Source organism: Anomaloglossus baeobatrachus, chromosome 3 (assembly GCF_048569485.1).
Source record: "Anomaloglossus baeobatrachus isolate aAnoBae1 chromosome 3, aAnoBae1.hap1, whole genome shotgun sequence".
NCBI lineage: Eukaryota > Metazoa > Chordata > Amphibia > Anura > Aromobatidae > Anomaloglossus > Anomaloglossus baeobatrachus.
Genome location: NC_134355.1, coordinates 49457437 through 49483646, shown reverse-complemented (window position 1 = coordinate 49483646; position 26210 = coordinate 49457437). Strand labels below are relative to the sequence as shown.

Below are 26210 nucleotides of genomic sequence, written 5' to 3'. Positions count from 1 at the left end.
AGGCATGAGAAGTGTAGTATTCTGATAATATTAAGAAAAATGTAAGTTTTCAAAAATAATTCAGCCATCAGTTTGTTCAATAGCTAAGCTGTTAATGACCAAGATTTGCCAAAATATTCTAGGGATTTCTAAACAAATATGAACGTCTAATAGAAAACTTTGATTCAAAGATATACAGTGTGTCCACCCATATCCTGTCCACCGCCATTAACTTGAGAATGGCGGCAGCTATAGGCATAGAAGTGGTGTCTAGGTATAGTAAAGTAGCCATGCGCTATGCAATGAAACCACCTATAGCGCCACCTGGTGGAAAACAACGGAGTTAGCATTTTTATCTCACATTTTTATCTCGAAAACAGAACGAGATAGAGAAAAAAAGTGAATTACAAAGTTGTAGGGCATCATCAATTCAATACGAATCGACACCTTGCATACAGAAATGCTATGATATGAAATCCATGACACCCCCCCAAAACATTGAATGCTGGTCACGAATATGGCGCTCATTTAACTTTGATGCTCAAAGTGGCCACCATCAGCTGCAATGCACATCTGGACTCTGCACAGCATACTGTATCTTGCTGCACGTTGTGCAATATGGTAGGTGACACGTTTGCACAAGCATCTGTGATACATCGTCGTAGGTCCTGCAATGTTGGTGGAGGGGTCGCATACACCTGCTGTTTGATGTGACCTCACAGAAAGAAGTCCAATGGGGTCAGGTCAGGTGAGCGTGGAGGCCACTCCACACAGCCACCATGCCCAATGACTTGTAGGAAGGTCTCCATGAGGTATCGCTTCACGTCCGCAGCCTTGTGAGTTTTACACGTTCTAATCATAGCATTTCTGTATGCAAGGTGTCGATTCGTATTGAATTGATGATGCCCTACAACTTTGTAATTCACTTTTTCTCTATCTCGTTCCGTTTTCAAGATAAAAATGCTAACTCCGTTGTTTTGCATCAGGGGGCGCTATAGGTGGTTTCATTGCGTAGCACTTGGCTACTTTACTATACCTAGACACCACTTCTATGCCTATAGCTGCCGCCGTTCTCAAGTTAATGGCGGTGGGCAGGATTAGGGTGGACACACTGTATGTGTGTGTAATGTAACAAATGTCAATTTATCTAGCTATAACTTTAAATTAAAAATACGATTTTATCCCTATACCAACCAAATTTATATCACTTTATATTAGAAAAACACAGCTGGTGATATCATGCACACGGGAGGCAGTAGACCGTGCCCTGTGCAGCTGCATGCATGTCACATGCAGGACTTAAATTGCAGGGGAGGGAGAGGTATTTGGTTGGTAATAGTCATATCTCAGGAAGAAGAAAGCAGCCTGGAATAGAAATACTTGGCTGTGAATAGTATACATAGCAGGAAGCAGCCTGAAGGAGACTAAGTGACAACAGCAGTATTGTGGCACTCATGCTGGCGCCTGCAGGTGACAATACGGTATCCCATATAAGTCTATGGGTACCCAAAATGAAGTGCTATAAAATGGTTGTAGTTTAGAGCTAGGGGGACTGCAACAGGAAGCAAAATGGGGATTAAACCAGGAAAATTATACTTACTGAGGTTCCACCAGGCTGTTACACTGCTTCCAGGTCTGCTCATTAAAGCTTATCAATATTCACTGCTTCCCCTTCCACCCTCTGTGCCAGAGTCTGTGATTGGTTGCCCTCACACTAGGTGTCTGGGTCTCTGAAGTGGATTGTAAAACTAAATAATTGGAAAAAACACTGTAGTGTTCTCGTATTTAGATACCCAGTGCAGATAAAGCAGGCAACTGGAGACTGCAGCCCCAAGCTGTGTGCTTCATCTTGGCTGTGTAGCAAAATACAAAGGACCCCACATGTTTTGTTTTTTTATCATTATTTAAATAAATGACTTAAAAAAAATGGCGTGGGATCCCCCCTCAATTTTGATACCCAGCCAAGATAAAGCAGATGGATGGGGGCTGGTATTCTCAGGCTGGGGAAGCCCTTGGTTCTTGTTTCTCCGGTTTTGACCTGGCCCAATTCCTAGCCATTCTTCTGTCTCCCAATTTTGTACCTTGTCTATCCTTTTTTTTTGACCCGGCAACCAGACCATTCCTGCCAATTGCACTACTATCCCGAAACTACGCCAAGGACCCATCCCAGGGCCCCTGTGCAAGTCCATGACCCTGTAAAAGGGGTTAAATGGTGAAGGTCAGGGCTCCACCAGGAGCCAATTGTTAAAGTAGTCTATTAGTCAGTGCAAAACTTGTCCATGGTAGGGCTTTTTAGAGCCTCCAGGTGAGCACTGACAAAGCCACATAAAGAATTCCAGGGTGGTTCGGAGGTCAAGACCGGTGCACCTTTCTTATGTACCTTCCCTGGTCATCTTCCTGCTCTGACTTCTCTCCCACCTGCCCTGCACTTACGCACACAGTGCCCGGAGCCCGTGTCCGCGGACTCTGGGTCGAGCTGCACCAGCTCCAGACCACAGATCTTCACTCCTCCACTCCTCCTTTTAACTGTCTGCCACTCCAGTCTCCCCAACTCACTAGACTCCACCCCCAGGCCCTGTCAGATTAGGGGGAGGGAGATGCCATCACCAGTGGTGGCTATACATAGCATTAATGGCACCAAGCCCTAACCCTGACCCGGTGGAGAGCTGCTAATTGAGGTGTTGTGTGTTTTGTGTGCATAGTGGTGGATGACCTCTTCCGTACTCAGGATGGAGCACCACACCTTTGGCTGTGGTGCAGTACCTCTGTGGCGACTGAAGCCTCAGGGGCGCCACATATACACTGGATCTTCGGTTGCAAGTGCATTCTTGGATTATTACTGTTATGTGATGTTATGCTGTGGGCAAATTTACAACAGTGACATCAGAAATGATAATTTCCAGGGATATTTCACATAGGAAACTATAGTTTGCAATAGGCAATAGGATATGTTTACACTGGACAACATGATGCCTGGAGGAAAATTCCTTTAAATGACCCATATTTGCAGTCAGACAACACAGGAATGAGCTGAAGGATCAATATTTCACCTATAACGGCTCTGCGTGACTTCTGACTTGATGACCTTACAATTCTTTTTAATCTCATAGCATTTGGTGAATCTGTTTTATAGGTCATGGGGTCCTAGGGACAAGATCTGAAACTTCTAATAGCTGGCAACTGACATAAACAGAAAAAAAGAAAAGCCTCTCCATACAATAAAATATCTAAAATGTCATAGTTCAATTCATCTTTCCTAAATTAAAAACTGCCATTAGCGATAACAGCCAGTTACCAACAAAGCCCAAAGCTTCGGCCCAGTGGATGCGCAGGCTAGAAAACGTCATCTAACAACCTCCATATTAACCAACGCTTATGTTGATAGAATTGACATTCCTATGACCTATGATGAAAAATCTTGAGAAAGGAGAACTGGCAGATCATTGTTGCCCTTTTCCAAAAGACTTCATTAAGACTTTGACTTGAAGGCCTTTACCGTCTTCATAGGCTTTCAGCAGAAAAATAAAAAGTCCTTCAACCTTTGTCGGTTTGTTACAGAATTACTTAGTTTGGCATTTTTATCTAAATATCACATTATCAATGAGAGATCTCAAATATTATAGCAAATGTATATATACAGTATATATATATGCATATATATACAGTACAGACCAAACGTTTGGACACACCTTCTCATTCAAAGAGTTTTCTTTATTTTCATGACTCTGAAAATTATAGATTCACATTGAAGGCATCAAGACTATGAATTAACACATGTGGAATGAAATACTTAAAAAAGTGTTAAACAACTGAAAATATGTCTTCTATTCTAGGTTGTTCACAGTAGCCACCTTTTGCTTTCATGACTGCTTTGCACACTCTTGGCATTCTCTGGATGAACTTCAAGAGGTAGTCACCAGGAATGGTCTTCCAACAGTGTTGAAGGAGTTCCCAGAGACGCTTAGCATTTGTTGGCCCTTTTGCCTTCACTCTGTGGTCACTCAGCGCACCCCAAAACATCTCGATTGGGTTCAGGTCTGGTGACTGTGGAGGCCAGGTCATCTGGCGTAGCACCCTATCACTCTCCTTCTTAGTCAAATAGCCCTTTCACAGCCTGGAGGTGTGTTTGGGGTCATTGTCCTGTTAAAAAATAAATGATGGTCCAACTAAATGCAAACCGGATGGAATAGCACGCCGCTACAAGATGCTATGGTAGCCATGCTGGCTCAGTATGCCTTCAATTTTGAATAAATCCCCAACAGTGTCACCAGCAAAGCATCCCCCCCACACCATCACACCTCCTTCTCCATGATTCACGGTGGGAACCTGGCATGTAGAGTCCACCCGTTCACCTTTTTTGCATCGCACAAAGACATGGTGGTTGGATCCAAAGATTTCAAATTTGGACTCATCAGACCAAAGCACAGATTTCCACTGGTCTAATGTCCATTTCTTGTGTTCTTCAGCCCACATAAGTCTCTTCTGTTTGTTGCCTGTCCTTAGCAGTGGTTTCCTAGCAGCTATTTTACCATGAAGGCCTGCTGCACAAAGTCTCCTCTTAACAATTGTTCTAGAGATGTCTGCTGCTAGAACTCTGTGTGGTATTGATCTGGTCTCTAACCTGGACTGATGTTAACCTGCGATTTCTAAGGCTGGTGACTCGGATAAACTTATCCTCCGCCGCAGAGCTGACTCTAGGTCTTCCTTTCCTGGGGCTGTCCTCATGTTAGCCAGTTTCTTTGCAGCATTTGATGGTTTTTGCCACTGCACTTGGGGACACTTTCAAAGTTTTCCCAATTTTTTGGACTGACTGACCTTCATTTCTTAAAGTAATTATGGCCACTTGTTTTTCTTTACTTAGCTGCTTTTTTCTTGCCATAATACAAATTCTAACAGTCTATTCAGTAGGACTATCAGCTGCGTATCCACCAGACTTCTGCACAACACAACTGATGGTCCCAACCCCATTTATAAGGCAAGAATTCCCACTTATTAAACCTGACAGGGCACACCCGTGAAGTGAAAACCATTTCCGGTGACTACCTCTTGAAGCTCATCAAGAGAAGGCCAAGAGTGTGCAAAGCTGTAATCAAAGCAAAAGGTGACTACGTTGAAGAACCTAGAATATAAGACATATTTTCAGTTGTTTCACACTTTTGTGTTAAGTATTTCATTCCACATGTGTTAATTCATAGTTTTGATGCCTTCAATGTGAATCTACAATTTTCAGAGTCATGAAAATAAAGAACACTCTTTGAATGAAAAGGTATGTCCAAACTTTTGGTCTGTGCTGTATGTGATACCCCTGGACTAGTCAGGTCGCCACAGGGTACTGCACGCTCTTTATCTCCCAGTGCAGGACTCAACCCCCCAAGGTTCTGGGTTCCCAACTTGCAGTACTGCCTCCACCAGCATCTAAAAATCCTAATCACACCTCGCACCACACCCTGTCAGGCACACCAGTGGGCTGCTAAACTGGCATAGGGCCGCCCACCTAGGGATCAGGCAGGGAGGTGGGAGATGACAAGTCAGTCGGCTCCAAGGGAGCAAAGTGAGAGGAAGTTCAGTGGTACCACTCAAGCAGTGAGGAGCTCGAAGAAGCTGGGAGTTGAAGCTCACAGGGGAGAAGTAGATTGGGTTGCAGACAGTGGTCTAGGCCCGGAGGAGTCGAAGACCCGGTCGCATGATATTGGGACTGGGTGCTGGCTTAGTCTAGGAGGACGGTTGGCAGCTGCAGTCCAATAGCCGGTCTGGGGCCGAAAGCACGTCGGGGTACTAGACCCTAGGTCGGGGAGAGGTTTCAAGCAACCCGGCAATTAACATGTGGTGGACAGGGCCTTTATAGACTGTTCCCACGAAGCTCAGAGATCGGGGACACTAGCGCAATGAGTGGGATAGGGCTTTCCAACCAAAGCAGCCCACTGAAATCCCAAGCATGAGCTCCTGAGAGCAAGCTCCTCTGCTACCCATAGTAGGGAGCAGGGCCCTGTAAGCTTCAAGCTTACGGGCCACCTGGACACTTTAAAATTCTGTGCACTGAGGCAGGCTGCGGACCACCAGGCAGTGCTGCAGGGGACGGAACCCATACGAGCTCCCTCATGAGGGCAGCGACATCCAGAGACTTGGTTTACCACGTTGTCAGCGTCTGTTTTCCTTCCGAGTGAGTACCTGATTAACCCCTGCTACCAGCGAGTATGCGCTCCCCCTGCAATCCATCCCACCATCCATGGTCCCGGGGCCTTTCCCTACCCTTGGAGGGTAACGTCATCTGGCTGCCCCCGTTCCGTCACCCTGGGTACGCCCAACGGCAGCGGCGGTACTCCCTATTATCACACATCACGTGTGGCGTCACGAACTATCTAACTCCCCTGTAAATAATCCCCCATCACGTTTCGGAGTGACCCCGAGCCCCCGTGTCCGGAGACCCTCGGGCCATGAGTGCGACACCGGGATCCGAGCGGTTTGACCCCTGCTGGGCAGGACTCGTCCGAGACATATACACTACATTTCAATAGATTGGGGTCACCCAGACAATTTTGTCTTTTCCATGAAAAATCATACTTTTATTTATCAAATGAGTTGCATAATGAATAGGAAATATCGTCCAGACATTGACGAGGTTAGAAATAATGATTTTACTTGAAATAATAATTTTCTCTTCACACTTTGCTTTCGGCACAGAATGCTCCTTTGCAGCAATTCCAGCTTTGCAGACCTTTGGCATTCTAGCTGTTACTTTGCGGAGGTAATCTGGAGATATTTCACCCCATGCTTCCAGAAGCCCCCCACAAGTTGGATTGGCTTGATGGGCACTTTTTGCATCATACGGTCAAGCTGCTCCCACAACAGCTCAATAGGGCTGAGATCTGGTGACTGGGCTGGCCACTCCATTACAGATAGAATACCAGCTGCCTGTTTCTTCCCTAAATAGTGGATGCATAATTTGGAGGTGGATTTGCGTCATTGTCCTGTTGTAGGATGAAATTGGCTCCAATCAAGCACTTTCCACAGGGTATGACATTACAAAATAGAGCGATAGCCTTCCTTATTCAAAATCCCTTTTACCTTGTACAAATCTCCCAATTTACCAGCACCAAAGCAACCCCAGACCATCACATTACCTCCACCATGCTTGACAGATGGCGTCAGGCACTCTTCTAGCATCCTTTCAGTTGTTCTGCGTCTCACAAATGTTCTTCTGTGTGATCCAAACACCTCAAACTTCGATTTGTCTGTCCATAACACTTTTTTCCAATTTTCCTCTGTCCAATGTCTGTGTTCTTTTGCCCATATTAATCTTTTCCTTTTATTAGCCAGTCTCAGATATGGATTTTTTTTGCCACTCTGCACTGAAGGCCAGCATCCCAGAGTTGCCTCTTCACTGTAGACGTTCACACTGCCGTTTTGCGGGTACTATTTAATGAAGCTGCCAGTTGAGGACCTTTGAGGCATCGATTTCTCAAACTAGAGGCTCTAATGTATTTGTCTTGTTCTCAGTTGTGCAGCGCGGCTCTTCTCTCTACCACTTCTCTTTCTACTCTGGTTAGAGCCTGTTTGTGCTCTCCTCTGAAGGGAGTAGTACACATCATTGTAGGAAATCTTCAGTTTCTAGACAATTTCTCACATGGAATATCCTTCATTTCTAAAAACAAGAATAGACTGTCGAGTTTCACATAAAAGTTCTCTTTTTCTGGCCCTTTTGAGAGTTTAATAGAACTAACAAATGTAATGCTCCAGATTCTCAACTAGCTCAAAGGAAGGACAGTTTTATACCTTCTCTAATCAGCAAAACAGTTTTCAGCTGTGCTAAGATACTTACACAAGAGTTTTCAAGGGATTTCTAAGCATCCATTAGCCTTCTAACACAGTTAGCAAATACAATGAGACAGTTACTATCCCAGGCAATGCCGGGTACTACAGCTAGTCCCTTTAATAATGCTCGATTAGAGGATATGGTTATAATAGAGGGGGTGACTGGGGTAGTTTTTTTTTTTTACTAAAGTAGAAAGCTGTAAACAAGCAGGAGTTAAGAGAGAATTATTCGGTAAGATTTCCTGCCTTATCTTTTGGCGATTGGTGCTCATTTACAGGCACAGGTCTATTTGAACACTATGGGAAAGAACCATAGATCTTACAATTGAATATTGCAGCATATCCAAGGAGTTGTGCCATCAATAGTTATAATTTTTAGGAAGCATAAAAGCTATAATCAGCTAATTTGATTGTTTGTTGACTGATCGCCTTCCATGTTTCCATAGAGAAAAGATCGGGAACTAGCAAATAACAAACTTTATGTTATTAATAATAGCTTTATTTCACAGACATATTCTGCGGCACTTTACTACTCAGAGGGAACATGTACAATAAATACTAGACACTATACAGCAATATATAATATAATTAAACAATTATTTAATAGTCCTGCAGAATGTTGATGAAGTGGACTTCGCCAGGAAGGATTCTAAGTAGTGATGGGTGGACCCGGAGTGTAAAAGACCGAATCCACGCGGTTTCAAACTTACCCGAGTGCCGGACCCAGGCCCAGGATTCAGGGTGTTGATCTGGATCCGGCAACTTGGGAAATAAAAAAAAAAATAAATGAAAAATAAAGAAAATAAGAATGAAGCAAGCGCTCTATACTTACCAAGGCTGTAACTGCTCCCACGGCCACCCATTCACTTCAGGGGCCGCTTATTAGCCTCATGCATATGCACTGCTTTCCTTGCCCACCGGAGTCTGTGATTGGTTGCAGTCAGACTTGCCCCCAGCCTGTGTGACAGCATCTGCCTGCAACCAATCACAGGCGATCTCTGAGGGTCTATATCGAACAGTAAAAATAAATAAATAAAACATTTGGCATGTGGTCCCCCCATATTATGATACCCAGCACAGATAAAGCCCACAGCTACAGGCTGCAGCCCCCAGCCATGCGCTTATCTTGGCTGTGTATCAAAATAAGAGGAACCACATGTAACTTTTTTTTATTTTATTCTTTAAATAAATAATAAGACAAAACCAATGTGCGGTCCCCTTAATTTTGATACCCAGCCATGATAACGCCCAACAGCGGCTGATATTCTCAGGCTGGGGAGACCCATACTTATTGGGCCGCCCCCTAGCCTAAAAATAGCAGCCTGCAGCCGCATGATTTTCCCCTCCATTAGATGTCACAATCCCAGCATTTTACCTGGCACTTACAATTTGTAAGTCACAAAACATGAGAATCAAGAACATTCCAGGACATATTAGATAGGTATGTTCACCAAAAACAGTTTTGGTATGTGCGCTCACTGCAGTTTTGTTTCTCCAGAGAAAAATGCACCCTCTGGCAAAAAAACGCACAAAAAAGTTTTCGGTACGTTTTTGCCACGTTTTGGTGCGTTTTGCCCCTGTGTTTTTTTAACATTGTCAATGGCAAAACGCAGGTAAAACACAGAGAAAAAGTGACATGCTGCTTCTTTTTTCTTTAACCAAAACGGCAGGCAAAAAAGAAGCAATGTGCACACAGCCTTTCGGATTTCTCACAGACTTTGCTGGGGAAGGTCATACTGCACCGAAAACTGCACCAAAAAATCAGGAAAAACACAGCAAAAAAAGCAGCATGTACACAAGGCCTTAGGCTATGTTCTCATGTTGCATTTTACCTAAAAAAAAATTTGCAGTGTAGTGTTAGCCAAATTAAATGCTGCTTTTTACATTACCAGCAAAAGCTATGAGATTTCAGAAATCTCACACACACTTGCTTTTTTTTTTACTGACTGCAATGGAAAACATCTACATTTTTAAAATAGGCAGCATGTCAATTCTTTCAGCGTTTTCCATCATTGAAAGCAAAAAAGCAATAGCTGCGTTTTTGCTGATTTTGTAGTGAATGAAACTAAAGGCCCAGTCACACTAAGCAACATCGCTAGCAACATCGCTGCTAACGAACAACATTTGTGACGTTGCTAGCGATGTTGCTGTGTGTGACATCCAGCAACAACCTGGCCCCTGCTGTGAGGTCGTTGGTTGTTGCTGAATGTCCTGGGCCATTTTTTAGTTGTTGCTGTCCCGCTGTGAAGCACAGATCGCTGTGTGTGACAGCGAGACAGCAACAACTAAATGTGCAGGCAGCAGGAGCCGGCTTCTGCGGAGGCTGGTAACCACAGTAAACATCGGGTAACCAAGAAGCCCTTTCCTTGGTTGCCCGATATTTACCTTCGTTACCAGCCTCCTCCGCTCTCACGCTGTCAGTGCCGGCTCCTGCTCCCTGCACATGTAGCTGCAGTACACATCGGGTAATTAACCCCATGTGTACTGTAGCTAGGAGAGCAAGGAGCCAGCGCTAAGCATTGTGCGCTGCTCCCTGCTCTGTGCACATGTAGCTACAGCACACATCGGGTAATTAACCCCATGTGTACTGTAGCTAGGAGAGCAGGGAGCCAGCGCTAAGCAGTGTGTGCTGGTAACCAAGGTAAATATCGGGTTGGTTACCCGATATTTACCTTAGTTACCAAGCGCAGCATCGCTTCCACGCGGCGCTGCTGGCTGGTCACTGGTTGCTGGTGAGCTCACCAGCAACTCGTGTAGCGACGCTCCAGCGATCCCTGCCAGGTCAGGTTGCTGGTGGGATCGCTGGAGCGTTGCAGTGTGACATCTCACCAGCAACCTCCTAACAACTTACCAGTGATCCCTATCAGGTTGGATCGTTGTTGGGATCGCTGGTAAGTTGTTTAGTGTGACTGGGCCTTAACTATATTAAATATATACTTTAGACAAATGACACACCAAAAACGTAATAAAAAATGCTGGAAAATCTGATTTTTGGAAGGAGCTTCATTCTGTCAAGTGAGCAGGTTTTGGCTGCAAAACAAAACGCGGCAAAAACGCAACGTGTTAAGGTCAAGGTGTTAATGTTGTGAGCGATCACGGCAAAAAAGGCCATGTTTTATTGTGTGAAAGACAGGAATGCTCTAAAAGGGTTGTCCAATACTTTTACATTGTTAGCCTATTCATAGGATAGGCTATTAATGTCTGACTGCCGAGGATCTGACTCCCGGCACCACCACCGATCAGCTGTTCTCGGAGCAGGCAGTTGTCGGAAATGCTCAATACCGGAGCCACTTAGTCTTCTGATAGTCTCCGCGAACGGCTATTGCACATCTTGCCTCCTATTGACTGGAATGGAAGGCGGATGTGCAGTACCCGGCCGTGGCCACTATCAGAAGACCGGGCAGCTCTGGAATTGGAGCATTTCCATCCACCTGCTGCCGGTGGCACCAAGAACAGCTACTCTGTGGGGGTGTCGGGTGTAGGACCCTGGCGGATCAGACATTGATGACCTATCCTAAGGATAGAACATGAAAGTAAAAGTAGTGGACAACCACTTTAATTTTATTTCTTCATTCTTTTGTTGCTTCGAGGGAATGGGACTTTTGGTTTCTAGCTCTGACTGTTATAGGCATATACAATGAAATATCAGCACAGACATTTACCACTATTTACGGTAACTAATAAATGAAATTATACATTATAGCGCCCATTTAAATTTCGAGTAATGTCAGAGGATATAAATGTCATCTCAATTTAGTTATTCAGATTTCTACTTTCTACTCTCATTAGATGTGTCTTCATTTTGTCATGTAAAGTACCTTGTTTATACAATCCTCAACATTGAAATTGTAACACCAAGATGGAATAGTCATGGAGTTCTGGAAATCACAGGATGGATAGACATGTTGCTGATCTGCAAATGATGACAAAATGGAAACATCTGGATTTATTCAGTATAGAGTATAAACACCACGTGCAGAAATCCTAGCACTTACAACCTTGGCTGCTATCACTGAGGTTAGAACTTAGGGGTACTTTGCACACTACGACAGCGCAGGTGCGATGTCGGTGGGGTCAAATTGAAAAGGACGCACTTCCGGCATCGCATGCGACATCGTAGCGTGTAAAGGCTCGATGATACGATTAACGAGCGCAAAAGCGTCGTAATCGTATCATCGGTGCAGCGTCGGCGTAATCCATGATTACGCTGACGCGACGGTCCGATGTTGTTCCTCGCTCCTGCGGCAGCACACATCGCTGTGTGTGAAGCCGCAGGAGCGAGGAACATCTCCTACCGGCGTCACTGCGGCTTCCGTAGGATATGCGGAAGGAAGGAGATGGGCGGGATGTTTACATCCCACTCATCTCCGCCCCTCCGCTCCGATTGGCCGCCTGGCGTGTGATGTCGCTATGACGCCGCACGACCCGCCCCCTTAACAAGGAGGCGGGTCGCCGGCCAGAGCGAATGTCGCAGGACAGGTGAGTCCATGTGAAGCTGCCGTAGTGATAATGTTCGCTACGACAGCTATCACAAGGAAATCGCTGCTGCGACGGGGGCGGGTACTATCGCGCTCGGCATCGCTGCATCGGCCTGTGATGTCGCAGCGTGCAAAGTACCCCTAAGTAATGGTCTTCTGATGCATGTTCTGCTGCAGTGAATGCACTTGGGCAAATAATCAAGATCCACTGCTGGCAGCTGCTTGTGTAATTGATGACCAATGACGTATGAGATATGTTGGATGAGATATGCTGCAGGCCGTGGTAGCACAGTTAGGCCACGCAGGCTACTCACTGTAGCACGAGCAGCATACTGTCTGGCGTTGTTATGGTGAAAAGTAGCTCCTGAGACATATTCACATTCCCTTGGGAAAGCCTCTTCATTGAGTTGCCCATGTGTTCTACAGATCAATCTTTGGCTGTCAATGCATCAAAGACACGAACAGGACTCTTGGCTAAAGAGTACAGACCTTAATTCCGGTCTCCAGAACTGTATTGCAATGCACCATAGCCTTTGAGAGCTGTAGCATGAGGTCAATGGAGCACCCAAAGAGGACAACTGGCTCATAGTCCAATGTTGTGCAAATGTCTTCTGATGGTTTGTGCAGACACTGTTTGAAGCCTTAAGCTGGTGTCACACACAGCGACAACGACAACGACGTCGCTGCTACGTCACCATTTTCTGTGACGTTGCAGCGACGTCCCGTCGCTGTCGCTGTGTGTGACATCTAGCAACGACCTGGCCCCTGCTGTGAGGTCGCCGGTCGTTGCTGAATGTCCAGCTTCATTTTTTGGTCGTCACTCTCCCGCTGTGACACACACATCGCTGTGTGTGACAGCGAGAGAGCGACGAAATGAAGCGAGCAGGGAGCAGGAGCCGGCGTCTGGCAGCTGCGGTAAGCTGTAACCAGCGTAAACATCGGGTAACCAAGGGAAGGCCTTTCCCTGGTTACCCGATATTTACCTTCGTTACCAGCCTCCGCCCTTGCTGCCAGTGCCGCCTCCTGCTCTGTGCACATGTGGCTGCAGTACACATCGGGTAATTAACCCGATGTGTACTGTAGCAAGGAGAGCAAGGAGCCAGCACTAAGCAGTGTGCGCGGCTCCCTGCTCTCTGCACTGTGACATGTAGCTGCAGTACACATCGGGTTAATTAACCCGATGTGTACTGTACCTAGGAGAGCAAGGAGCCAGCGCTAAGCGCGGCTCCCTGCTCTCTGCACATGTAGCACAACGATGTTATGATCGCTGCTTCTGCTGTGTTTGACAGCTAAGCAGCGATCATAACAGCGACTTACAAGGTCGCTGTTACGTCACAGAAAATGGTGACGTAACAGCGACGTCGTTGTCGCTGTCGCTTAGTGTGAACCCAGCTTAAGGCCTTGGTTCCACTCACACATAGCACATATCATAAGTGATATGCTAATGACCCTCTGCTGCGAGTGTGAGCTGAGGGTAATGCGACTGTGATCTGATCTTGAGATCGCATCACAGCTGCGGAGAAGAGGGAGGAAACACTTTCTCCCTCTCCTCTGCTCCGATATGGCATGAGAAATTAATCGCAGATGGATGCTGCCCCATAGTTTTGTACTAGAGTGAGAGCAATCCATTGTTTTATCAGATTGCATTCGTCTGTGCAAAACGCAAGGGAAACCGAGGCCTTATGCTTAGTACGTGATGTCTGATTCCACTTGCACTACAGAATGGATCACTACACGCCATTCTTTAAATCTGCAGAGATCACATGGCCAGCGCCATAAAGAGGCCTTCATGAGGGAACATAACTCAATCCTACTCCCGGGATTGTGATGTGGGATGTCATAATGTATGGTAGCCAGACCCTTCTAGTCTTCATTGCAGGTATACTATTAGCTTGACCTTACATTGAGTTGTTGGTGGAACCAGTAGTACAGCCATTTCTCCAGAGTGTCTCAGTTTCTCAACACAACAACACCAGGGATATCATTGGTTGGTAATTACATGGGAGCTGCCAGGGGCTCTTTGGAGTATCATAATCTATGGTAGCCAGACCCTTCTAGTCTTCATTGCAGGTATACTATCAGCTTGACTTTACATTGAGTTGGTGGTGGGACCAGTAGTACAGCCATTTCTCCAAAGTGTCTCAGTTTCTCAACACAACACCTGGGATATCATTGGTTGGTAATGAGATGGGGGCTGTCAGTAATGGATCTTTGGGGTATCATAATCTATAGTAGCCAGACCCTTCTATTCTTCATTCCAGGTGTACTATCACCTTGACTTTGCATTGAGTTAGTGGTGAGACCAGTGCTCCAGCCATTTCTCCAAAGTGTCTGTTTCTCAACACAACACCTGGGATATCATTGGCTGGTAATTACATGGGAGCTGCCAGCAGTGGATCTTGATGATTTGCCCATGTACATTCAGCAAAACAGAATATTCCTCAAACAACCATTAATACCCTCATTGATAGCAGCCAAGACTGTGTCACTCATCCTTGACATTAAATAAATAAAGATGTTGTGAAAATGTTTCCATGTATTCTTTTGCAGATTACTAACATGTCTATCCATCTTGTGATTTTCATAACTTTACAATTTTTTTTTCTTGGTTTTGCATTTTCATTGCTGAGGCGTATATATTGATTTAATGCAACCTCTGCTTTACGTACATTGTGGGGTTAAAAGCAGAGCCCTCTTTATGAAGGACGTCCATTCATATATCATTATGACAATAAATTATTCAGTGTGTTTTGTTTCCACAGGATAATTGAAGCTATCTGCATTGGCTGGTTCACAGCAGAGTGCATCGTGAGGTTCATTGTCTCCAAGAATAAGTGTGAGTTTGTGAAAAGGCCCTTGAATATCATTGACCTGCTGGCAATCAGTCCGTATTACGTCTCTGTTCTCATGACTCTTTTCACGGGAGAGAACCCTCAGTTGCAGAGAGCGGGCATGACACTTCGAGTCTTGAGGATGATGAGAATATTTTGGGTGATAAAACTGGCCAGACACTTTATCGGCCTCCAGACTCTTGGCCTTACTTTGAAACGCTGCTACCGTGAGATGGTCATGCTGCTGGTGTTCATTTGCGTTGCAATGGCGATTTTTGGAGCACTGGCACAACTCCTCGAGCACGGCTTGGACCTTGAGACAAAAAATGAGGACTACTCGAGTATACCGTCAGCCTGCTGGTGGGTGATTATCTCTATGACCACCGTAGGCTATGGAGACATGTACCCTATATCCATTCCTGGTAGAATACTCGGAGGGGTGTGTGTGGTCAGCGGGATTGTCCTCCTGGCACTGCCGATAACATTCATATACCACAGTTTTGTACAGTGTTATCATGAACTCAAGTTTAAGTCTGCCAGATACAGCAGGACCTTATCGAATGAGTACTTAAATTAATACAAACCAGAGCTTTGTGATATACGGTATATATATATATATATATATATATTTATTTTGTTATTTAATAATATCGTATCCAGGGCTACATGAGATTGTGTTAGGATATCATGCGACAATGTGTGCCGCCTAAAGCATAGACAACATGGCACCTGTTCTGTCTCATATATTACTCATTTTTGTCATTTTTGGGATTTTTGTATTATGCCCGATAGAAAGTTACGTAAACACATAGAGGCTGGCCCTTTCATTAATATTTTCCATGGGATGTGATGAGATTTTATTACAGAAGCACCACATTCTCCTAGTGATAAAGTCAGGTTTGGTCCAAGAAGCACAAAAGTGGTGGGTTTTCAATTAATTAAAGGGAACCTGTCAGGTGCAATATACACTCAGAACCATGAACAGTTCTGGGTGTATATTGCTAGTCCCTGCCTAACCGTCCCTGTATACACTAGCATAGATAAAGAGATCTTTAGAAAAAGTATTTCTAAAGAGTCTGTATAAAATGCTAATGAGCACAGGGAGTAGTCGTAAGTGCATTAGTTTCCTTGGCTAGTCGGTCCCCTTAGCATGTAAGAACGCCCCTGTGGGCGTGCTAATGAATGCGCAGCATCAGTGGCATGGTCGCTCACCTCTGCTGCCATTGCTGGATTTCAGCTCAGTGCTTATGAACAGAAGTCCAGGACTTCCAGTCATGAGTACCATTAACACAGGTGTATGCATCCCGGATTCAAACTGATGTAGTACGCATGACCGGAAGTCCGGGGACGTTCTGATCATGCGCACTGAGCCGAAAAACAGCGGTGGAAGCAGAGAGGTGAGAGCGACCATGCCTTTGATGCTGCGCATTCATTAGCATGTTTCACGTCCACAGGAGAGTGCTAACATGCTAAGGGGCCAACTAGCCAAGGGAACTAAAGCCCTTGCACCTGGTCCCTGGCCTCATTAGCATATCATAAAGGATCTTTAGAGATACTTTTTCTAAAGATCTCTTTATCTATGCTAGTGTATACAGTGACATTTAGGCAGGGATTAGCAATATGTACCCAGACCTGCTCGTGGTTCTGGGTGCATAGGGAACCTGACAGATTGCCTTTAATTTTATTACTTTTTTGTCCCAAGCATCCTCTGCTTTGGTATATGTAGGCCAGTATCCTGTCAATTGGCCAGAGGTTTCCTAAATCTCCTCATTCATCACCCATCCTCTATCTTGCACTTCATCCCAAATTTGAAGGGCACCTGAGGTGGTAAGGGGATTTTTATAATATATGTGTGGCCACTATTCAAGGCAGTTGAGGGTTTTTTTCCCCAGAATCAAAGTTTATCTCCTTTGAATTTGGGGTCCAACCACTGGGATGTCCAGAAATCCTGAGAATTTGGCACCAGAATCCTTAGAACGTCCAACTCTTAAATTTAGCGGAGGTGCAAATGCTCGGCCCCTGATCCACTCATTGTCAGTGGGGCTGACAGAAATAGCTGAGAACTATACTTGGCTTTGTCTCTTAGTCCCATAGAGGAGGTTGAGCATGTACACCATAGATGGGACTCTGCAAATCCTCATTTTTGACGTTCCAGAACCTGTTCCTGTGGATTCCAGCAATCAGACCTCCAGCAATCAGCAAGTTATCCACTATGCTGTTAATAGGGGATGACTTTTAATTTTGGGCCAACCTCTGTAAGGCTAATCCTCACCTTTCTTCACCTTTAGCAGAACCACTTGAAGTGCCCTGATGGCAACTAGGATATGCCATTACGTGGAGTTTGGTACAGATCTGACTATTGAGATCCTTAGTGATCCAGAGAATGGAGAGGTTGCATAGGGGGTGTTCAGCTGTGTTGATTTTATTATTTTTACCCGACTGTTCTGGGGAGTGCAGCTCAGTTCAATTCAAGTAAATATGGCAGTCAACCGCTCCCTGTACAGACCGGTGAGCTGGTGCGGTGGAAAAATATAGAAGGAGATGCAATTCTATTCAACATTGCATCAATTTGTTTTCAGAATAATTGTTGGGTGTCACCAAGGTCTGGCTACCACGATCATAAAGTGACGAAACCCTCACTTTGAGTTGAAATACCCGTTTATGGTGGTTGGTCGAATATAACAAATTATCGTCTAGCCACAGGATGGGTGATGAATGTTTGATCACTTTGGAGCTGATCACTGGAACTCCCACTGATCACAAAAATGAAGGGAGTGATGGTCATGTGCTGTGGTGTCTTTTATTATCTATGGGATCGATCATGATAGCTGGGCCCTGATGTACATGCACATTTGGTGCTCCATTAAAATGTGGGACTGGGGATCCATATTCTCTTGATCGGTGGGCATCCCCCATGTCATTAAAATGTTGGACTGGGTATCTATGTTTTCTTCATTGGTTGGTATTCCCCCTCTCCATAAAAATGTGGGACTGGAGATTCATGTTCTCTTGATTGGTGGGGATCCCCCGCACCATTAAAATGTGGCCTGGGGATCCATGTTCTCTTGATCAGTGGGGATCCCCCTCTCCATTAAAATGTGGGAGTGGGGATCCATGTTGTCTTGATCAGTGGGTATCCCCCTCTCCATTAAAATGTGGGACTGAGAATTCATGTTCTCTTTATCGGTGGGGATCACCCTCTCGATTAAAATGTGGGACTTGGGATCCATGTTATTTTGATCGGTGGAGAGCCTTCGATCCATTAAAATGTGAAACTGGGGATCCATGTTCTCTTTATCGGTGGGGATCACCCTCTCGATTAAAATGTGGGACTTGGGATCCATGTTATTTTGATCGGTGGAGAGCCTCCACTCCATTAAAATGTGAAACTGGGGTTCCATGTTCTCTTGATCAGTGGGGATCCTCCGCACTAGTAAAATGTGGCCTGGGAATTCATGTCCTCTTGATCGGTGGTGATCCCAGCAGTCTACTGATCAAACTCTTATCACCTATCAATTGGCATCTTACTGAAAGTATCTTACTCTCGACTCCCTCGTCATTGCGGGTTTGTAAGGTCACTGGCTCTTCTCAGTCAGTACTTGAGTCCGTAAATCTATTTTACGTTCCTCTAAATATGGGTCAGGGAAAATCCTCTTAATTGATTGTATAAATATTAAAATCCTATTTTGACTCTAATTTGACAAATGTTCTCGATGAATTTTTGATGGACGCTGTATACAACTCCGAGCCTGAGAATGATTTTACTGTTCCGACAATAATGTATATTATTTCTATGTAAATTCTGTCTGTTTCTTTTTCCACAATTCCTACTTGCTAAAACAGCGGCCTCAGAGTGCCTCATTACAGGTTCTGCATTGTCCACAAGGTGACTGCGGGAAAGCAATTAAATTCTGGAGCTCTTCAAAGTAAATTTGTCTTCACCGGATACAAACACTGCGTGACTTGTCTGGGTCACCAGTCTTTCTTCTGTTCAGGGGTCCTCCTAAAGTGTTGGAAATCTACTGATTATGTGCATATTCTGAATGTGTTTGGTATTAAAGGATATATTTATCTGAATCTTGATTATAGAGCAGCCACCAATATACTTTTCTAAAATGTATACTTTCATGTGTTAATCATAACCCAAAAAAGAATACTAAGCTTTTGGGTTTTAGAGTTTTGTGGTTGAAACCTAACACAAGTCTATCGAGGTCATCCTATAGCCTTACATGTTGATCCACAGGAAGGCAAAATGGGGCAGATGCTAATTGTCCCACCTTAGGGGAAAATTCCTTCTTAAGTCCACATATGACAATCAGACTAGTTCCCTGGATCAAGGATCTAGAATCTACAACTAGAGATGAGCGAATCCAAGGTTTGGTGCTCGGTTTTCGCACTGTCAGCGAACTTTACTCTGTCTATGCCATGGGAACTTCAAATTAATAAGATTTGTTTTACAAGTGCTTGGAAAAATCAATACAGCACAGTATGGTGTACTGAGAGTTTCTGTTTTATTACATCATGTGACCAGTTTATATAGTATCACAAACAAAGAAATTACCATGCACCAACGGGTGCGTGTAGAAATGTGAAGCTTCCCCGCCCATCAGTGTTAGCTGAACCCTATGACATCATTCAGTTATAAGACAAGATGGTTTCTATAGAATACAAAATAGCTTGTACTCTCTCACAGTACCATACACAGACTTTACAAAAAAAAACCAGAGTTCGAATATCAGAGTTTAGGTGCTTTACATATGCAGGACGACTGTGCTTGGGTACATTCGGTGATCAACCCAGTGTGAGCCACTTGTAGTGTGTGATTGGCTCACACTGGGGGTAACAATAGAGTGATCAGATGTAGTGTATAGACCAAATTGGAAAATCTTCGCCCACCTCCCCCGGAAGTGATCTGTTTATAGCTGGCTGCATGTGGAGTGAGAGCCGAACTGCCCAATCAGTGACTTCCATTGGAGTTCAGGTCAAGTCCTGGTCCCAAACGGAACTTTATCTAGAGTCTGGCTGTACCCACCAAACCGAACTTCCACAGATCCGCTCATCTCTATCTACAACCTGTTCTATTGGATTTTTTAAGAAAGTCATCCAGATCCTCCTTGAAGTTTTTCTATATGTAATTATATAACCTAATTTCCAACGTGGGTTTGAAGGCAAAATGTCACTGGGATCCCATTCAATTTGCATCTAGAAAATCAAAGCCACAAAAGTGCCATCTCCTCGCCCCAACCTCTAAGTAATGTCAATCCAAGTCGGAAGTATTTTTTTATTGGAAAAAAATGTCAACAAAAGAAACAGGAAAATGTATGTAATCTGACATTTTGGGAACCTAAAAAGAGTTGGATGAACATTTAGTAAACAGATGTTTCCATATGCCAACAGTATGACATAAAATAAAAGTTTCACAGGTTTAGAGAATCTTTGGCGCAAATATTCAATTTGGTTCTAAAATATAAAGCATCAGCCTAAAAGGATGAAACCATTTTTTTTTACAAAATACATCAACGACCTATTGCACTATATGTCATGCTCTATATATAGAGCTTATTTGTACAAGCAAAATAAAAAAGAATATACCGTATTTTTCCTTTTATAAGACACAGCGGATTATAAGACGCACCCCAAATTTTGAGGAAAAAAAAAGATCAGAAAAAAATAAAATATGGGGTCCGTTTTATAATCCTGTGATGTTTTACCGAAGGGGGGCCACAGCGGTGGTGGAGTGGGGTCACAGGAGGCAGGGGCGATGGTGAAGTAGGGCGATGCTACGGCTGTGAGGCAGGCAGCAGCCATAAACTGTCGGCTGTGCGGGCTTCAAAGAAATGGCACCTGGAGTCGGCGCATGCGCAGATTGAGCTATCGGCTCATTAACAGGCCGAGATCTCATCTGCACACGTGCCACCTCCGGGGGCCATTTTCCTTAAGTCCGCTGCCGGGGGATAAATGGGCTGAAGGCGGTGCATGCTCGGATGAGATCTTAAGGCGAGTGCTCCATCTGCGCATGCGCCGACTCCGGGCACCATTATTTGAAGCCTACATTTTCACAATGGTGGCCCCTGCCTCACCACCCACAGCGAGCACAGCACATCACCTGTAGTAAGCCCGCAGCACAGCACACCAAACATAGTAATCCCACAGCACAGCACACTGCCCACAGCATCTCCCTTGCCTCCTGTGACCCCTCTCTACCACCCCCTGGTAAGCTACATTCGGATTTTAAGATGCACCCCTCATTTTACTCCCAAATATCTGGGAGGAAAAATGCGTCTTATAATCCGAAAAATATGGTAGTTAAATTCCTCTAACCAGAAGATTGATTTTTCCAATGGTGAAATATTTTGACTTATTAGATGGTAGTTGTAATGGACAAGAAATCTCAGTCACCTAAGGGGTACTTTTCACACTACGACTTCGCAGGTGCGATGTCGGTGGGGTCAAATTGAAAGTGACGCACATCCGGCGTCGCTGTCGACATCGGAGTATGTGAATCATTTTTACTACGATTAACAAGCGCAAAAGCGTCGAAATCGTATAATCGGTGTAGCCTCGGTCATTTCCATAATTTCGGAAGGACCGATGTTACGATGCTGTTCCTCGTTTCTGCGGCAGCACACATCGCTGTGTATGAAGCCGCAGGAGCGAGGAACATCTCCTTACCTGCGTCCCGGCTGCAATGAGGAAGGAAGGAGGTGGGCGGGATGTTTACATCCCGCTCATCTCCGCCCCCCTGCTTCTATTGGCCGCCTGTCGTGTGACGTCGCTGTGACGCCGCACAACCCGCCTCCTTAGGAAGGAGGCGGGTCGCAGGCCAGAGCGACGTCGCAGGGCAGGTAAGTGCATGTGAAGCTGCCGTAGCGATAATGTTCTCTACGGCAGCTATCACAAGATATCGCAGCTGCGACGGGGGCGGGGACTATCGCGCTCGGCATCGCTACCATCGGCTTGCGATGTCGTAGTGTGCAAAGTGCCCCTTAGATAAGATACAGATACATTGTACATCTCTGTCTGCTGTTATAAAACAATTACCAGACTTTTTGTACTAATGATAAAGGAAGTTTCCTGTATGTTATGATCTATTCTGTGATGTGCCTAGAAAAGAAAAATCTCTCACTAGTTCAATACATAGATTTTTGCTAAAGAAATCTTTTCCTAAAAGGTTGGGCTAATATATATATTTATAGTTCAAATTGTTGAAGAATTATAGGTTTTGGTAAGATTTGTATAACAAGTTAATATATACTAAAGGTGTGAAGGAACTACTACGGTATTTATTGAAACCTTAGGTTAGTGCCTAGAAATATTCAAAACTTGGAATTAACATAACATGTATTCCAATACTGGTCATACAAATCATGAGCTTAAAGAAGAAAGCCCATAAACTTTTTTTTTGCCCGAAACCAGTGTATATGTGAGGGGTACTGTAATGTTTGTTTTCCCTCAAAGAAGACTAGCTGACCACAAGGGCTTCCATGGCTGAAAGCATTCTTATTGGGAGGATCATTATGAGGTCATCAGGGTAAAATGTCCAATTATTACCCAGTGTTTCACGAGGCAGAGTGACAGAGCGGGGCACACCTAGGCTGACCCTCAGACTGGGAACCCTGCGCTGTTCCTTAGCTCAGAGATACGCTTGATGGTAGCGAGGTCTGAGTTGCCAACTTGACCAAAGGGGTGAGCCGGGACCTAGTCACAAACCCCACAAGAAAACACGGACAGGGGACAAAACAAAATCCATACGGCAAGCAAACACAAAGGAGCGACTATTTACGAAGAGGGATCTTCAATGAGGATTTATTAAAAAAGAATGGTCTATAGGGTATTTGTTATATTTAAAAGTCATTTCTATAAAGAAGGCCTCCGATGACCCCCCCCCAAACCTGTGCATATGTGTACGTTTTCACACTGTATACTAGTTACGAGTACTGAGCACCCGAGCATGGTAGTGCCCGCTCATCACTAGTTACGAGTACTGAGCACCTGAGCATGGTAGTGCCCGCTCATCACTAGTTACCAGTACCGATCACCCGAGCATGGTAGTGATCGCTCATCACTAGTTACGAGTACCGAGCACCTGAGCATGGTAGTGCCCGCTCATCACTAGTTACCAGTACCGATCACCCGAGCATGGTAGTGCCCGCTCATCAATAGTTACAAGTACAGAGCACCCGAGCATGGTAGTGATCGCTCATCACTAGTTACGAGTACCGAGCACCCGAGCATGGTAGTGCTCACTCATCACTAGTTGCGAATACCAAGCACCAGAGCATAGTAGTGCCCGCTCATCACTAGTTACAAGTACAGAGCACCCGAGACTGGTAGTGCCCGCTCATCACTAGTTACAAGTACAGAGCACCCGAGACTGGTAGTGCTCGCTCATCACTAGTTACAAGTACAGAGCACCCGAGACTGGTAGTGCCCGCTCATCACTAGTTACGCGTACAGAGCAGCCGAGCATAGTAGTGCCCGCTCATCTCTAGGGTCCACATTCTTTTCTTGCACACAAATGTCTCTGATAATTGACATCACCTGTTTTTCTTCATTGTAAATTTCAAATCTGTGGAAAATGTCACATCTATATGAACAATGCAGACTTTCCCTTGAAAGTACCAGGAGGCAGTCTGTGGGCCAATGCCGAAATCCACATGCAAAAAAATTACGTAAAATACCCTATAGATTTTATTCTGATTAGTTATGGTGTAGTACCAATGAACCCTGATGATCCAATGCAGCCTACATTTCCTCCACATTTTATCTTACATGAATGTAGAGATGTGTGCAGTATAATTAGCTCTATGATAAAGTGCCTCGTTAACAGTGAATTAGCAGTCTGTCTAATGAATGTGCCGGCCGAACCATAGGCAAGTTGGCCCTAGTATTGTTGATAATCCTCAGGTTGAACTGATGATGTTTTACATGTACAGATAATAGTTATTTCTGTTTTTTAATTAAAAATAATTTTTACAAGCAAAACCAATACATAATATGTGAACGTCACCCAACAGCGGGCAGAGAACTAGCAACAATTGTAAATGCTATCCATTGGGAATGGTCTTATCAATAAGGCAGCCAAACAAATGTATGACAATTACACACTAAACTTATCTTTCCCCTATTTCACCCAAGTTCAAATATCATAACTAGGTATTTAAATGATGACATTTTTCTCCAAAAACATACTGATAGGGAATTTAGATTGTGAGCCCCAATGGGGACAGTGTTGCCAATGTATGTAAAGCGCTGTGGAATTAATAGCGCTATATAAATGAATAAATATTATATATTATTATTATTATTCTGAAAATCATTAATTTATTGCTTTGATCACAAGTATGGGATGTAACAGAACTATCTTATTTTTAGATCACCTCCTAAAGTTAAATTATATTAATATAGAGTATCTGCAATTTAGTGCAACACTTCTGAATTTTTCAAGGAATATATATATATATATATATATATATATATATATATATATATATATATATATACGTACGGTATAGATATATATAGATATATATATATAGATATATATATAGATATATAAAAATATATATATATATACATATATATATGTATGTGTATATATATATACATATATATACTGTGTGTGTGTATATATACACCTTCTTATCTACAACTGTTAAGAGGAGACTTTGTGCAGCAGCCTTCATGGTAAAATAGCTGCTAGGAAACCACTGCTAAGGACAGGCAACAAGCAGAAGAGGTAATCTGTGCTTTGATCTGATGAGTCCACATTTGAGATCTTTGGATCCAACCACCGTGTCTTTGTAGAAAAGGTGAACGGATGGACTCTACATGGCTGGTTCCCACCGTGAAGCATGGAGGAGGAGGTGTGATGGTGTGGGGGGGCTTTGCTGGTGACACTGTTGGGGATTTATTCAAAATTGAAGGCATACAGAACCAGCATGGCTACCACAGCATCTTGCAGCAGCATACTATTCCATCCGGTTTGCGTTTAATTGGACCATCATTTATTTTTCAACAGGACAATGACCCCAAACACACCTCCAGGCTGTGTAAGGGCTATTTGACTAAGAAGGAGAGGGATGGGGTGCTACGCCAGATGACCTGGCCTCCACAGTCACCAGACCTGAACCCAATAGAGATGGTTTGGGGTGAGCTGAACCGCAGAGTGAAGGCAAAAGGGCCAACAAGTGCTTAGCATCTCTGGGAACTCCTTCAAGACTGTTGGAAAACCATTTCCGGTAACTACCTCTTGATGCTCATCAAGAGAATGCCAAGAGTGTGCAAAGCAGTAATCAAAGCAAAAGGTGGCTACTGTGAAGAACCTAGAATATAAGACATATTTTCAGTTGTTTCACACTTTTTTAAGTATTTCATTCCACGTGTTTTAATTCATAGTTTTGATGCCTTCAATGTGAATCTACAATTTTCAGAGTCCTGAAAATAAAGAAAACTCTTTGAATGAGAAGGTGTGTCCAAACTTTTGGTCTGTACTGTATATATATATATATATATATATATATATATTGCTGTGGTGGTCCTTCATCCACACATTGATTGACCTAGCTGTGTGGCATGGCGCATTGTCCTGCTGGAAAAACCAGTCCTCAGAGTTGGGGAACATTGCCTGAGCAGAAGGAAACAACTGTTTTTCCAGGATAACCTTGTATGCGGCTTGATACATACGGCCTTCGCAAAGTTTAATCTGCCCAATTCCAGCCTTGCTGAAGTATCCCCAGATCATCACTGATCCTCCACCAAATTTTACAGTGGGTGCAAGACACTTTGGCTTTTACGCCTCTGCAGGTCTCTGACTAACCATTAGATGACCAGGTGTTGGGCAAAGCTGAAAATTAGACTCATCAGAGAAGATTACCTTTATCCAGTCCAATTGGGCAGATTATACAATAGGATAAAGAGTTGCACACCAGTCACAATATTTAGGGAAATAATGAAAAGCAGAACTGCTATGGGAATACTAGATGTAGGTTAGGGACCCCAAAAATAGAGATTACCTTGGCGTTTGGTTTTGGGGCTCCTATGGCATTGATCAATACAATGGCTAAACATCTCTCATTCCTATTATTCATAGCAGTTATAAACATATCAT

General features: G+C 44.1%; 1 protein-coding gene across 2 annotated transcripts in view; it reads left to right on the top strand.

The window, feature by feature from the left end:
* Positions 1–16137, top strand: part of KCNG3 (potassium voltage-gated channel modifier subfamily G member 3) — a 49387-nt gene extending 33250 nt beyond the window's left edge. For both annotated transcript variants that reach the window (XM_075338008.1, XM_075338007.1), the window contains exon 2: positions 15032–16137. In XM_075338008.1, the coding sequence (XP_075194123.1) occupies positions 15032–15677 (646 nt within the window). In that variant the 3' untranslated portion in view covers positions 15678–16137. The remainder of the gene's footprint in view (positions 1–15031) is intronic.
* The last annotated feature ends 10073 nt before the right edge of the window (positions 16138–26210 follow it).